This window comes from Eubalaena glacialis, chromosome 1 (assembly GCF_028564815.1).
Source record: "Eubalaena glacialis isolate mEubGla1 chromosome 1, mEubGla1.1.hap2.+ XY, whole genome shotgun sequence".
Lineage (NCBI taxonomy): Eukaryota > Metazoa > Chordata > Mammalia > Artiodactyla > Balaenidae > Eubalaena > Eubalaena glacialis.
Genome location: NC_083716.1, coordinates 26,610,005 through 26,625,971, shown reverse-complemented (window position 1 = coordinate 26,625,971; position 15,967 = coordinate 26,610,005). Strand labels below are relative to the sequence as shown.

At 43.5% G+C, this 15,967-nt stretch overlaps 1 protein-coding gene across 1 annotated transcript in view; it reads right to left on the bottom strand.

The window, feature by feature from the left end:
* Window positions 1-367: 367 nt before the first annotated feature.
* ARL3 (ADP ribosylation factor like GTPase 3) overlaps window positions 368-15,967 on the bottom strand; it is a 31,573-nt gene continuing 15,973 nt past the window's right edge. Inside the window, exons 4-6 of the mRNA XM_061193844.1 lie at window positions 11,889-11,939; window positions 10,106-10,291; window positions 368-647 (exon numbers count right to left, since the gene is read on the bottom strand). Of these exons, the coding sequence (XP_061049827.1) occupies window positions 600-647; window positions 10,106-10,291; window positions 11,889-11,939 (285 nt within the window). The 3' untranslated portion in view covers window positions 368-599. The remainder of the gene's footprint in view (window positions 648-10,105; window positions 10,292-11,888; window positions 11,940-15,967) is intronic.

The following is a 15,967-nucleotide window of genomic DNA, read 5'->3' as shown; positions in this document are numbered from 1 at the left end:
GTCTCCTACCTGCATGACAAGATGGTTTAATCATCTGCTATTCACGCTCCGCCCCCCCCAAGCCCAGCAGCTTCCCACCCAGACAGGCTGCAACCCTGGCTCAGTGGATGATGGTAAAAATCACTGACCAGCACCATCAAACACTGTCTTGGTTTCAACACCATGGGGGAATGTAAGGACAGGTCAGGAAATGAATGACCGCAGCCTAAGCTGCTTCTTCCTCTTCCTCTCCCCAGCACCACCCCCCCCCCTTTTTTTTGAAAGAAAAAAGCCCACTGGAATTGCCTAAACTGCAATGCAATCTCTTGCTCATTTAAAAGATCTCATTTTCTAATCATGTGCTTTGAGACATTTAATACTATTTCAATTATGCAGAGGAAATAATATAATTCCTTTATTTGAAAAATGATACTGAACCTCAGAGATCAAGTTAAATCTACTGCTGGAATGGGGATTCTTTTTAAACTGTGTTGTTCCCTCTCTTCACACAGCTGTAGCTGTACACAGATGGAAAAACATTTGGTCAGAAAGCAGCAAATTAGTGTTTTTCAGGACAGAATTCAGCTCCCTCAGCTCCTGCGTCTCCATTCGTCAAGATTTTATTTCTTCTTTGCATTGACGTTTTTGCAGACCCAGTTCATGCCGTCCTTTGAGGGAAATGGGCAGAGAGAGGCAGCGTTAGTTGTAAGAAAGGCACCACACACTCCAGCCCCAGAGGGGAGAGGGCGAGGGTCCTGGGTCCTCCCTCCTCAACCACCAGCTCAATGGAGCTTGCCTTCCCAGGGGCCCACCTGGGTGACCAGGGACAGTGACCTCCTGAGGAGGAGGAGGGAGGCCTCTGAGAGCACAGGAGGGAGATGGGAGGGGGAATGTCCAGAGCCCGAACTTGAGATGGGTCCTCAGGAACTCCCTCTGAAAAAATAAACACATCTGCCTGGATCCAAGGCCTGATTGAGGAGCTATCAGGACAGATTCCAGCCATTTTTGGCTTCTTCTAAAAGCTGACCTTTGCTAGGGCATTAAATTCAATAAGCCACCTTTCTGGTGCCCCAGTGTGTTTACAGTGTGACAGTGTACACTTGCGCTAAATTAAATTTCTTTTTGGAAAAACAAACCAACTGCAGTGCATGTTACTAGACACACACTAGGGCAATGTGCATTTATTTCTCTTCGCGCAGCACCAGGGAAGGTTTAAAGGGGCCTGGCCTGGTTCTTGCAGCTTTAAGCACTACCAAGCAGAGGGACTGGGGAGAAGGTTCCCTTAAATGCACAGCGACCTTGAAAGTGTCCTCTCTTAGAAGGCTGGAGAAGGACAGAGGTAAAAACCACACAATACCTACAGCCACTTGGCAGGTGGCATGATATCTCGTGGATGCCAGGCCCGCCAGAGATGACCTATTTCTCAACGCCCTTTGCAGCCATCCCTGAATGCTCACCCTTTCCCCAGAGTCTCTCTGACCCCCAGGGGTGTGCAGAGGTCTCAGAAGCCCAGAACAAAATCAAACGAGGCTCCTGCAATGCACCGCACCCCTTTCCCCTGCATGTGTCATACATGCACATCTCAGGCATACATGACATTCAGAGCCCCGCATTTCCTATGACCAGGGAGCTAGTTGTTGAACCTGAACAGCTGAGACAGCTTAAAGTAATAAACATCAGCTGACACCCTTGGCCATTAGGAGCATTAATCCCATAAACAATACATCACTTCAAAACAACCAGCAGGCATCCTATCTCCTGGCTAATCTGACCATAACCTGAATTTACAGTGATTAAAACTCCGCCAGTTGCCATCAGAGCACTTGGGTGGGAGAATCAGATAATCTGATGGCTGTCCCAGAGCATACCTTAGGGCATGTGCCAAGAAGAGGCTGGCCACAGCTGAAGGCACAAAGGTGGACAGCACCTGGCAGCAGTGGGGATGAGGGTGGGGGAATGCCGAGGTGGGAGAAGGTGGACTCCGAATGCATCTCCGATTACAACTGGGTCAGCTACTTACTCTGAAAAGCTGAGGCCAATTTTAAGACCATTTTATGAAAAGGAATAATTTAAAGAGAAGCATGTTTAATTTTAGGAGTTAATTGGTTTCCAGGAAAAAAAAAAGATCACCTGCCAGGAGACAAAAAAGATTTTACAAATAAAAGAGGGATGAATAAGATAAGCATCTCCCCTTTGCATTCGAAGATGAATAGCTCAGCACTTACATAGCACTTTCCATCTTCAGGAACCCGCACAAACACCATCAAAGGTGCCTACCTCAATATCTCCTCTGCTATAGAGACTTGCAACATTTTATAAAATCATCTTCTCAGAGAAATCAAGAACAGTGTTCCCACACTATACGAATACCATTTTCCCTCTTGTTTTACGGCTGATTATAGAGGGGGGTGGGTTTCTTTTACTGCATGTAACTCAACATGAACGCACTCAAAGAGATAGGAAAAATATTTACTCAGCTGCAGGAACCCAAAGCAGAACATGGAGGGTGAGGGGCAGTTTTCTCCTGGGTATCTGTTATGGAGGCAGAGGGGATTTAAATGGGGGAGCCCTGCCGAGGGGCAGTGTCCTCCAGATGTGTGTGAGGGCCCGCGGTGACAAAACCCTTCCAGCCACAGTCCTGCCAGCAGAGGGCGCTCAGAGGTCGGGCCCCACCAGCTGACCCGCTGGCCCCGGGGCTCTGCAGCTGCCGCCTGCAACCTGGAGTGTGGGAAGCCGGGGAGACTTAAGCTGCTCTGGCTCGGGAAGGCCGCCCTGATCTGAAGTGTCTGGAGGCTGGGGATTGTGCCTTTCCTGTTATCACCTAGAGGAGAACCTGAGCTGGAGGTGGGAGGTGTCGGGGAGGCAACAGTCAATGACGATGATAGCTCTTCAATAAAAATCAGGCACAAGGTGCCCACTGGCAAGGAAAGACTCCTGAGGGAAGGGTCCATGCCAGGCTGGCTTGAGGTGGTGTTTACAGAATTTAGCATGGTGGCTGGCCACACACTTAATTTATATCTTTTAAATTAATCCTTGTAACAACACTGTGAAGTAGGTACTCATGGATGAGGAAACGGGGGCACAGAAGAGTGCGTGGCAGAGGCAGGCTGTGAACCCAGGCAATCTAGCCCCAGCACCTGCTCTTGATGACCATTTCTCAATGACTGCGGGCAAGTGCTCGGGGAGGAGCTCTGCCTCAGCCTTAGAGAGAAGCTGGGGCTCATGCTCAAGTTGGCAGAGGGAGCAATTCCAGTTTTTTCTTCTTTATGACTTCCAGCTGAATACAGGGGCATGAGACAGAACAGCCCTACCCAAGCACCCTGCATGGCTTTGCTGCAGCTCTGAAGGTGCCAGAGGCTGTTTCTGGCCACTCAGCTCTCAAGATTCCCGGGCTGCCAGGTATCGGTGCGTGTGGAATCCTACGCGTTTACCTCGCTCCCCGTGTATTAACTCTCCGCAAGCCCGCCACCTCCAGCAGGATCTCTCTCTTTAGAGATAACATCATTGCAAGAGGAGGACCCTTCTGCTTCTCATGCTTAAATCAGCAGCCACGGCACTCTGGCCTTAATCTGGCAAGGCTTTGATTTTTTAAAAACAGATGACTGGGGCTTCCCTGGTGGCGCAGTGGTTAAGAATCCGCCTGCCAATGCAGGGGACACGGGTTCGAGCCCTGGTCCGGGAAGATCCCACATGCCGCAGAGCAACTAAGCCCATTCGCCACAACTACTGAGCCTGTGCTCTAGAGCCCACGAGTCACAACGACTGAAGCCCACGCGCCTTGAGCCTGTGCTCCGCAACAAGAGAAGCCACTGCAGTGAGAAGCCTGCGCACCACAACCAAGAGTAGCCTCCACTCGCTGCAGCTAGAGAAAGCCCGCGCGCAGCAACGAAGACCCAACGCAGCCAAAAATAAATAAATAAATTTATTTAAAAAAAACCCCAAAAACAAAAAAACAGATGACTGAGAAAAGGTGATCATTTACTTGAAGTAGGTTACTGCTCTTCTTCCAAAGGAAATGAACTCATAGGTTCGTTTAATGGTTGAACCTTTATTGTCAAAAACTGGTTTGACCAAATTTCTGCGTACTGGATCTTCCTCACAGTGCTGACAATCTTATGGCATAAGCAGTCCTCCCTTTCTTCCTCCACCGCACCTCCCCTGACCAACCTCGCTGAAACTGAATTTGAATTGATTAGCTTCAATTCAATACTAGAGACTAAGGAGAGACACTGAACCTCAAATACTGAGCTTTGTTTGGCCTTCTGGAGAGGAAATAAATTTTACCATGTCATGATATTATTCCCTACTAACTGCTGGGAAAAATATAAGACGGCCCCTAACCATATGGGTGAAAACCTACTGATTACAGATCTCTCCGTTTCGGGATTAAAGGCATGATGCCCTTTCTATGGGAAGAGTGGTCTCCGACTACACTCCTCTTTTTTTTTTTTCTTTTTTTTTTAACATCTTTACTGGAGTATAATTGCTTTACAATGGTGTGTTAGTTTCTGCTTTATAACAAAGTGAATCAGCTATATGTATACATATATCCCCATATGTCCTCCCTCTTGCGTCTCCCGCCCATCCTCCCTATCCCACCCCTCTAGGTGGTCACAAAGCACGAGCTGATCTCCCTGTGCTATGTGGCTGCTTCCCACTAGCTATCTATTTTACATTCGGTAGTGTATATATGTCAGTGCCACTCTCTCACTTCATCCCAGCTTACCCTTCCCCTGCCCCTGCCCCGTGTCCTCAAGTCCATTCTCTACATCTGTGTCTTTATTCCTGTCGTGCCCCTAGGTTCTTCAGAACAATTTTTTTTTTTTTTTTTTTAGATTCCATATATATATGTTAGCATACGGTATTTGTTTTTCTCTTTCTGACTTACTTCACTCTGTATGACAGACTCTAGGTCCATCCACCTCACTGCACTCCTCTTAATTTGATCTCTCTGCAATGCATCCATCACTGCTCGATGGTTGGAACAGAGCAGTGGCAGCCATGGTTGGGTGGGCCTGGTTTTTAATGCCATGAGGACTACACGGTCACATCAGTAATTGCTTTAAGACGACGGAGCTCAGACCCTTGCTGAGCAATGCAGCCTATCCCATTGTGCCACTGGGCCCCCAGGGTCAAGGAGCAGCTGGAAGCAGCATACATAAAATATTGCTTGCTATTAATACTTTTTCTGGTGACAAAGGGCACTGCACCAGAGAGGTAGCAGAATCGCATGTCCCAAGCTTGCTTCCTTAGTCTACAGAGAGATCTGAAAATTTAAAAATAAACCTGAGGTCTGACTTGCAGATAAGCAGTTCCATACACACTGGGAGTTGAAAATAACTGATTCAGGCCTAGAAAGAAGTTGTAAATGTCATTTAAAAAATATATTGAAATTCTGTTGGCATATTAAGGGAAAGGTCCCTTGGATCAAGGAAAAAGAAACAAAAACAAGAACCTGGGCTAGTGAATGTTTAGTGTTCACCTGCAAGGCAGTCTGAAGGACAGCTCACACGTCAGGGCTCAGACTGCTCGAGGCCCTTTCTGTGTAGGTGAGACCTCTGTGAGCCAGATCATGGCTCCTCCTTGGTGAAAGAAGACAAGGAATGTGGAAGCTATGTGAAAAGAAGGGATGAGCATGAGGTAGGGGCGGCATGGAAAGCGATACCCAGGATAACCTGCTAGCTCAAAGCTACTGGTGTAGGCATGTCTCTGTTATGACTAAGGTTAGAGACCAGGTTGAAACTGCTGATCTCTGCTTTGAAAGGAAATTCCAATGCAGTGTAATTTTAATTAAACACACACACACACACACACACACACACAATGTTCTAGGGAGGAAATGTCTTCAAGCACCTGAAACTACAACAGCCAAGGAAAGCTGTGGTTTGGGGTTCACATTCAGGTCTGCAGGTGGAAGAGGGATTGATTTCTCTATATCTTTCTCTGGCTCTAAGCCAGATCTTTGTTCACTATTTTCCAGACACCCAGGGAAAAGAAGAGAAGAGTCCCGGGCTAGATGTTGTCCACTAGGAGAGGCCCTAGCAACCCTGGCCTAGCCCCGGGGTGCAGAGGGAGGCCGCTCCATGTCTGCAAGGCAGTCTGCCTGCAGGGGCTGCAGGTTTTCCCTCCCAAACATTGTTTAGTTTCCCCTCTTTCTGCCTTCATCTACTTGACATAACTGGGTCTCCTCTGATCACTCCTCTGGACTATGGGGCTCTCCATAGCCCAGAGTTTCCAAGATTGATGTTCTCCTTCAGCTTTTAGTGCCGTTTACCTATGCTCTGCTCTCGATAGTTTCCCATGAAAACGTGCTTTAATTACATGATGGGCTGCCTCCTCGTCACCATTAGTCAGGCAAAGAAAGACCTGTTCCAAACTCTTTTGAAGACTTCAAAAGCCAATTTCCACACCCAGCGCAAGGGATTGCCTGTCTTGGTAAAGACTGCATGTATTTGCCATCAGAATATCAGGTAGAACAAGAATGTGAAATCCACCCCAGGAATCACTAACTTCCATAATGTCAAATCATATGTTTAAGCTACTTGGCTAAGGAGAAGTGATCTCCCTGCCCGACTACTCCAGAGGGCATAGCTCCCCACCTAATGGATCTGTTCCCTTGACTCACCCACTGGAGGGTTATTTATCAGTAGAGGACAGGTCTCTCAAATGCATTTTGATTAAACACACACACAAACACAATGTAAATAGAGACACTGTTTTTAAACATCTGAAACAGTAACAGAAATTCCAGGTCTTTTTTTTTAACCTCTGTACATTTTCTTTCAGGGTCATTAGGGCTGTGGTGCCAGATACTTGACCCACTTCACATCTGATCATTTTAGCAGCTCTGCCCATTACTGGCCAGCTTTCAGGGGGTAGTGGGTGGGGAGGGTGGAATGGGAGGATGAAATAGGAATTTAGGGAATTTCAGTAATTTTTACACAGAATCTCTGAAAGTGACATTTTTCTAGTGAAGTCTTTCATTTTTAGGAATAGTTAAAGCCTTAATTAACAAGAATCTTTAAAAGACCTGCTCCTGAACTAAGCAATGCAGGGAAAGAATTCCACCTAAGTGACTCTTTTTAAAATGAAAACCAAGAAACTGGCTGAGTGGGCAAGAGCTTAGGTCAAAGGTATTACCTGAGAGGGACATGGTCGATCAGTGCCTCACAATGAAAAGTGTTTCCACGACCTTTCTCCAGTCCCCAAAGGTTACCATTAAAGGACAACAGACAGCAGACTCCCTTCTTAATTAACATTTTTATTAAATAACCCATTTCAAATAATGGTTAAATTCTCTAAATTTATATCATTCTATTAACCATAATCTAATCTCATTAACCTTGAAATCCCAGTCTTAACTACCCAATTCTATACACCATGGTACTATCTACTAAACTAATTAAGTGACCTTCAAACTATTTCTTCTCCATATAAAATCATGATTTTTCTTGCTCACAGTTCTTTACTGGATCTCGCATGATATCATTTCCTGTGAACCTGGTTGCTGAGGTCCCTGATCTGGGAAGAACTTTCTAACAAGATCAAACCATACAGGACTGTCTCACTTGATTCCTGCCTGCCCCCACCCTCTGTCTGTCTGGTAGCTCACCGCCTCTTTTTTGGCCCAGGTCAAGGGTGCTTCCTCAGAGGAGCATGGAGTCGGGAGGGAGCTCTGGTCATTGTCTTTCCAGTCCCCACCCCTCCCGCTCGGCCAGGCAGAGATGAAAAGGACAGACTGCTTGTTGCCAGCTGTTGAGCTGCCATATAAATGAAGTTCCCTTTAAGTCACAGGATCTTTGGGCCGAAAAAGAGGCTGTGAGCTACCAGACAGACAGAGGACCCTAGTCCCTCCTTTTTATATGCCTAAGGCTGGCTGAAGAAACAAGAGCCTCACTGTTAATTCCAGCTTTGCTTTTTCTTCCTTTCGACACTCTGGCCAAGAGTGAAAAAAGATCACAGAGCTGTCAATTCCTACTTTCTTAGGAGTATGCATACAGAATGCATTTCTTTTCTTTTCTTTTTTTTAAATGATTTAATTTGCTTTTTTTTTTTTTTTTTAATCTTTTGGCTGTGCCGCATGGCATGTGGGATCCTAGTTCCCCGACCAGGGATTGAACCAGCACCCCTTGCATTGGAAGCATGGAGCCCCAACCACTGGACCGCCAGGGAAGTCCCTGCATTTATTTTCTTAAGGCCCCACCTTTAGAGTCCCCAATCTCAAGATGTTCTCTATTTTCTATATTTGGGTTCTAAACCATTTAGAGAGGCAGAGTCCTCTTGCTGAAGTGGGTTGTACAAACACAAGAAAGCTACTCTCTTTTCCTGGGCCTCATCCTCACCAAAATAACCTGAGGCCCCATGAGTACCATCTTTGGCACAACTGAGGGAAATACCTTAGGCAGAACTTGATTTTTGTTTAAAAGTGAGAAGCTAAATAAAATGATCAGAGTTTACCTACTCAAAAACATTCTGGGTTGTAACATACTTGTTGGACCAGCTGAAAATGGCCCAGTTAATTCAAAACCTGATAAGATATACATAATCACATAAGTGATTGCAATTTTATAGAGGAGACCTGAGAAGAATAAAACTATTAATGGTAGTTAGTTTCTTTCTTGAGTGGGATTAGGGGAAATGAAAGAACTTTTTAGTTTTTAATTTTATGTATTACTTTGATATGATTAAAATGAGAATATATTGCTTTATAACCACATTCTAGGAAAGAAGAAAGGAAAGAGATGAGACTTAACACCTGCCCCCTCCCTAAACCTACACCTCACAGAGACTCACAGGGCCCCAGCTTCCCTTTTGGGGACACAGCCGAGGTAATCTCTGGCTACTTGGGAGCCTGCACAACACACACACGCGCACCAAGAGCTTCTGAGGGGCAGGTATCAAGGAGTCTGGAGCAGGGGCGCTTGTTCCGTGCTGACTGGTCTGCCCTCAGATCAGAGGCCAAGCACAGAAGGGGCCCTGGCTCTTTGTGTAACAAAGAGGGAGAAAACAGGCAGCAAACAGTTGGAAGAGGTGAGATAATTCTAGGAAGTGATTATTTGCTTGAGATAAAAGTGGTCAGGCAGTTTTAAGACAAATCAGTGTCAAATGTCTGAGAGAGGGGAGAAGAGTATTAGAAGGGAAATGGAAAGAGGCTGCCGGACAACGATGGAGAATCAAATCTCGGGCTCATCCCCCAACACACCAAGTTCACAGAAAAGCAAACTGGTCGTGCCACCAGAGACACATGCCCTATGGCAATGAGGGGAGATGCCATTTTTCTAGATGCTGTTGGTCCCCCAAAGCATCCTAGAGCAGTGCTGTCTGGTTCTCACAGCACTGGGTCACCTCCCTGGCAGGTACACCAGATGTTGAAAATGAGGCGTGTAGAGCACGCTGGGGGCTTCAGAATCAAGAAGTGGTCCTAGGGGGCTGACCCCAAGGGTCAACTGGTTTGAGGCTGCTTGGTAGGAAACATCAGAGCTGAAACTGTTGATCATTCTTTGAGCCTTTCAGGTGTCTGGATTACAATTGTTTTCTGCCCTAAATTAAGATCAAATGAGGGGGGAGCCTGCTCTTCGGTACACTGTTCCTCAGTGTAAAGCCTAAGGCTTTCGGTCGGCAGAAGCTTCTCCATGGGAAACCAACCTGAAGTAGCATGAAACAGGCCCCAACCCTGACAGCAGTGGAGACAGCCAACAGAAAAGACAAAACACTTCTAGGATAACCAGTGTGTTGTTGATGGCTCTATTACCTTGGGAGTACAAGTATTTAGCATCCGTAATACCAGACGCAACACAAAACCCCCAACCCAATCACCAAAGAATCCTAGAGTCGGAAAGCGTTTTTGAATTCTTCCATTCCGAACCCCCTCCCCAGTGGGGTAGCTTGTCACTTGTGTGGGGTGGTTTATCTGTGGCTTTCTTGGAACAGCTAATGATATCGGATTGGTTGCTAAGCAGAAAAGAATCAAACTCCTCCAGGCCTTTCACATCCTGGAATGGTTCATCTGCCCATCAAAGGTTATTTGTTTCATATCTTTTTCTATCTAGATCCGCCCAACCAATGAGACAGGCTACCTCGGTTGGCTGCCGTGTTGCCAGGTGACCAAGCCCTCCAGTAACCTCACCTGAACGCCCTCTCCCGTGAGAGCCGAGCAAGACTGGATCTGCCAGACTCGGTCACGGATGGTGTGCAGGTTCAGTCCTTCTGCAATTTCAGAGGCAGGGGCTGCTGTGAGCAGATCCTGCTTATTAGCAAAGATGAGCACTGGCACACAACTTAGCTTTTCTTCTTCCAGTAATTCAGCTAGTTCCTGGATCATTTTGGGAATATATGGGGAGGGGAGGATGAAATCTATGATATTTAATCATGCATTTCTAATCAGAAATAAATAAGTTAAGCTGATCAACTAGCAACTTTCAAGGGCAGTGGTTCTCAAACTTAAGCCTGTGGAAGAATCCCCTGGCAAATTCCTGGGCTTGCCCCAGAGATCCTGACTTTGGAAAGTCTAAGCCAGGGTCCAGGGATTTGCATTTTTAACAAGTTCCCCAGGTAGTTCTTTTATAGGGGATTCGTAAATCATACTTTGAGAAATACTGTTCAAGGGAGAACCCAAATTGTGGTTAGACATTTAAAACTTACCCAACGTTACTATCTGCAAGTAACTTTCAATGCATAGATATGCATACATATACATATATACATACATATATATGTATGTATATGTACATATACATATATATTTTAAAATTTGAACTAAAAATGACAATTGCTTTAGAGACTATAATTCTGTTTCATCAATCTCTGTCTCCAAAACGTGCAAGCATGTGCATTACACTTCATTAAACTCACATCCTAAAGTAACTGCATTAGTCCATCTGGCAAGGTCTCTGATTTTTAGGTTATTGGTTGGGATCTAAACTGTATGTTGACTCTGCCTGCAATAAGTACAGGAGAAGGTATATACTTAGCTAAATGCCAGGATCCACCTCTTCCCCACTTAACCCACATTTCAGCTACTTAAGACACGTGGGCTGTCAAAGAGAACTGGATGGTTCAAGAGGCAGATCTCCATCTGACACCCTTCACTTCCAAACTCATGTTTAGCATTGCTTCACTTGAGTGATGGTCTAGAAATCATCAAGGTATAGAAGGGAGAGGGGCTGTCTCCAGGAGTCTGGAGAGTTCTCAAACTAATTTCCAGGGAAAAGGAACTTAAACATGGGGACTGCTACCTTTGGAAGGCCACGTGTAGTAGTTCAGGACACAGGCCAAGGACTCTGCAATAAAATGTAAAGGTGCTTCTCCAAAGAGGTCCATGATGCTACTCACTTCTTATCAGCGCACTCAGTCTGGGTAAAATGGTCTATGCCCACTGCTTCTCTATTTAAAATTGCATACACAGATTGCATCGTGTAATCATGTTGACATGCACTCTGCATTTGAAGTCATATTTGGGTTCAAAGTATACCTATCTCTTTGCTTGGCAAGAAGAGCAGCTTAGTCTTGGCTTGCACATTTCTTCCCATACCTTCTAATTTGTCCAAGTTACCCTCGGATCAATTAAGTTGGTATTGAAAAATGTACACAGAAATGATAAGTGAATTGTTCCTCAGGTTCATTTCTATGTGGCCTGGGAAGAGCTTTTGGGCATGGTGGTAAGTTCCATTTGCTTATATCTTATTTATTTAATTTGATTAAAACTAAAAGGCTTTAAATGAAAAATTGTTTAAAGAATTCTCAACTAATTTCTTTTTAGGCAAGTGGTATTTTGCCTGCTTGCCAGAATGACTGTTTTGTTTAAACTGCAAAGGTTAAACAAAAATACTTCCCTCACTCTTATACATTTACGAAGTAGATTAATGAATACCCAATTATTTGGGAAATATCTCAACAGAACAATTTTTTACCTGACCCGTCTCTTCAAATCTTTTTCTGTCTGCGCTGTCAATTACATATATCTGTAAAGTAAAAGAAGAAGGCTACTTCAATAAGCAAATATGGAAAAAGACAGGGCAACTTCTAGGGAAGGAGCAGATGATTCCCAATCACCAGATTTTCACATTAGCACAGCATCCTGAAACTGAGCTGGTAATTCTTATCTATGGATGCAAACTAAACTAATTAATTAATTAAATGGAGAGGCCCAGAAAATACCTCCAGCAAAGCTCCAAAGTAGGAAGTCAGGAGAGCCAAGCAGGATAAAAATAGATAGATTTAACAGGCATTCACTGAACATTCTTACTAGATTTACCCTATTAATCCTCGTTATCACTCCGTGAGTTAGATTTCATTTTTATCCCATTTTATACATAAATAAACATAAGCCTTAAGAAGTTAAGTAATTTACCCAAGTTACGTTTGGTACATGACAAAATGGGGATTCAAACTCAGGCATACCTGACAGTAAAGTCCCTAGTTGCTCTTAAGCACTCTGCTATACTGTGTCCCAAATTGTCAGGAAGGGATAGTGTTTTGAGGCATTTACAAATCCTATAGCCCTCGAACATCATCATTCTGAAAGTACCATTTTCAGTATTAACTGTATGCTGTCTTCAGGTGCTGGGACGTTAAGATCAAGTACTGGAAATAGCAGGGGCATAGGCTTTGCCAGAGTAAGAGAAGTTTTGAGATTTACCGTAAATTACAAATCCCAAGCTTTCTTTCCCATCACTGAATTTTATTTATTGTATAAATAACATCCTATAACAATGATAAGGGAAATTAGATAAGACCAAAGAAGAAAGAAAAATCACCTATAGTTACAGAACCCAAGCACATTAATTATTTTCATTTCCTATGAAAGTTCCCTTCTAATTCTTCTTCATATGGAAATTTAAAAAGAAAATCAGAGGACTTCCCTGGTGGCACAGTGATTAAGAATCCGCCTGCCAATGCAGGGGACATGGGTTTGAGCCCTGGTCCAGGAAGATCCCACATGTTGCGGAGCAACTAAGCCCGTGCGCCACAACTACTGAGCCTGTGCTCTAGAGCCCATGAGCCACAACTACTGAAGCCTGCGAGCCTAGAACCTGTGCTCCGCAACAAGAGAAGCCACCACAATGAGAGGCCCACGCATCGCAACGGAGAGTGGCCCCAGCTCGCCGCAACCAGAGAAAGCCCATGTGCAGCAACGAATACCCAACGCAGCCAAAAATAAATAAATAAGTAAATTAAAAAAAAAGAAAACCAGAGATATCATTTTGTAGTCATTTAAAAAAAATCAAACAGTGTATTAAATGTTCTTCCAGTTGCTACTCTTAAAAATTATCAAAATTTCAAACTTTCTTTAAAGAAACTAGAATTGTTATTAAACTAACGGTATAATGGAAACGCTCTTTTAAAAGAACATATCATTGAAAAACAACAATGAAAAACAATCTTGAATTCCCACCTTTACATCCCTTAAAATTCTGTTCTACTCTGAAAACTTGCTCTCTTTTGAAAGGAAAAAAAAAAAAAAAATTAAAATTCCTTTGCTTAAGTTAATGCACTCTCATTTAGAGTCACTAGTGCTGGGACTTCCCTGGCGGTCCAGTGGTTAAGACTCCGCGCTTCCTCGGCCCGGGGCAGGGGGCAGGGGGCACAGGTTCCATCCCTGGTCGGGAACTAAGATACCGCATGCCGCACAGCATGGCCAAAAATAAAATAAAATAAAAAAATAAAAAAATTTAGAGTCACTAGTGCTAAATATTATACCAGGGACCAAGTCCAGCCTTTCCTCACCTGTGTTTCCTTCATGGAGAATCACAGGAGAAAGGATGGATGTGTTTGGTCTCAGTATTTTTTTGTGCCCTTATTACTGTTATTGTTAATATTACTCTGACTCAATGTCAACGCACACCACAGAGACACAAAATTCGATACTGTCTGATAAGTCAGAACATGGTGGTAGCTTAGTTTTCCACTGGTGGGTCTCACATTATATAGTAGCAGGCATAGTATAAACACAGATGTAGAAAGAAGGAATGCAATGGAAGAGTGAACCTGAATACAAAGGACGGGATTAGAACTATTTGGTAGTCTATAGTGGATTAGGATGATCTTCACTCAGGCAAGAGTGGGAGATGATGTGAGGGAGGGGAGAAGGGTCAGGTGATCCCTGGGAGGGTATTCTGGGCTCAGATTACAAAGCAGGAAAAAATGTGCTTGGGAGCAAAGGGTATGAGTGAGAAGGTAAATGTAGAAGAGGCTGAGACAAGGCTGAGAATACAATTAAAGATAAAGTTAATGGGAATTGCCTGGCAGTCCAGTGGTTAGGACTCGGCACTTTCACTGCCGGGTCCCGGGTTCAATCCCTGGTCGGGGAACTAGGCTCCCATAAGCTGCGTGGCGCAGCCAAAAATAAAAATAAAAGAAAAAGATACAGTTAAGAAATTGGTGTTTGATATGATGAAAAACAAACAGTTGGGAGAGAATAATTAGGAATGGAAAGATAGTTTTAATAGTAGACAAGAAAGATGATTGAAATACCAAAGAATCCAGAGGCTGAAAGTCAATAAGAAAGTTTTAACTTTTACTTTAATTACTTGCTAAATTACTTGCTACTTATTGCTTTGACATTAAATTTCACAAGGAACATTTTCATTAAAAGAGTCAAAAGGGGGCTTTTCCTAAACTGTACATAAATTCTTCCTATCATTTAGTATTTTTCTCACATAACTTTTATAGAATTTCAAAATTATTGTACAATAATTCCAGGAGGAAGGCTATAAAACAACTGCCCCATTTATTAAAAGGGCCAAGTGAAAAAGTCCTAAGCACAAACCAGTCTCTGGTGATCCCACAAATCTGTTTTTCTATGGTGGCACACGATTCTCCTGGTTTCCCCCTCCCCAGCGCTGCCCAGTTTCTTCCTGCAAGTATCTGTTTGCTTGTGGTCAATAGCTAAGGATAAGGACAGCCTCTTTTTCTTCCTTTCTTTTTCTTGTTAATAACATAGGTGTTAATCTAGTCATGCAAAAACCAGTTTTTTAACTTTAATTTTTTTAAATTAATTTTTATTGGAGTACAGTTGCTTTACAATGTTGTGTTAGTTTCTACTGTACAGGAAAGTGAATCAGCTATATGTATACATATATCCCCTCTTTTTTTGGATTTCCTTCCCATTTAGGTCACCACAGAGCACTGAGTAGAGTTCCCTGAGCTACACAGTAGGTTCTCATTAGGTATCTATTTTATACATAGTATCAATAGTGTATATATGTCAATCCCAATCTCCCAATTCATCCCACCCCCGCCCCTTCCCCCCTTGGTGTAACTTTTTATTTTATATTGGAGTATAGTTGATTAACAATGTTGTGTTAGTTTCAGATGGACAGCAAAATGATTCAGTTATACATATACATGTATCTATTCTTTTTCAAATTCTTTTCCCATTTAGGTTGCTACATAATACTGAGCAAAAAAATGAATCCAAAGACAGATTATCAAATAAAAAATACTCAGAAAGTATTAAAGAAAGTTAAATATAGTGCTTTTGACTGGTCTTAAAACACTATGGATCTTCAAAAATTAAGTTTCATAAACCTATTCTAAAATAAACTTATAATCCATGGCACTCAGAATGAGAATGATGCTTTAAGCAGAGCCAATTCACACCTTCATTGGCAACTGCTTGGAAATTTTTATTGGGTTGTGGGAGGAAGACCTAGAGAAAAAGATTTTTTCTGGATGGAAGTTCAGCCAGCTTTGGATTATCCGGAGACTGATTATCCACCATGTGAATGGAAGGCTCTTTGTTTCTCCTCTTGCTTCTGGTCCTCCTCCCTCCTGCTGCCACCTTTTGGCCATTTTATTGCTCTTAAGTATTTCTCCACCAGAGGGGTAGACGGAGACAGAAGAGATGACACTAAAAAGTGTGGCTTTTTATTGATAGCTTGAGCAAAAGTCTAAGAGGAGGGTGAAACTGACAAATAAGTTTTCTGGATAACCTGTGGTTTTCAGTTATTTGTGCTCTAGTAGTACTGATGCTCAAGTGTGAGTCATA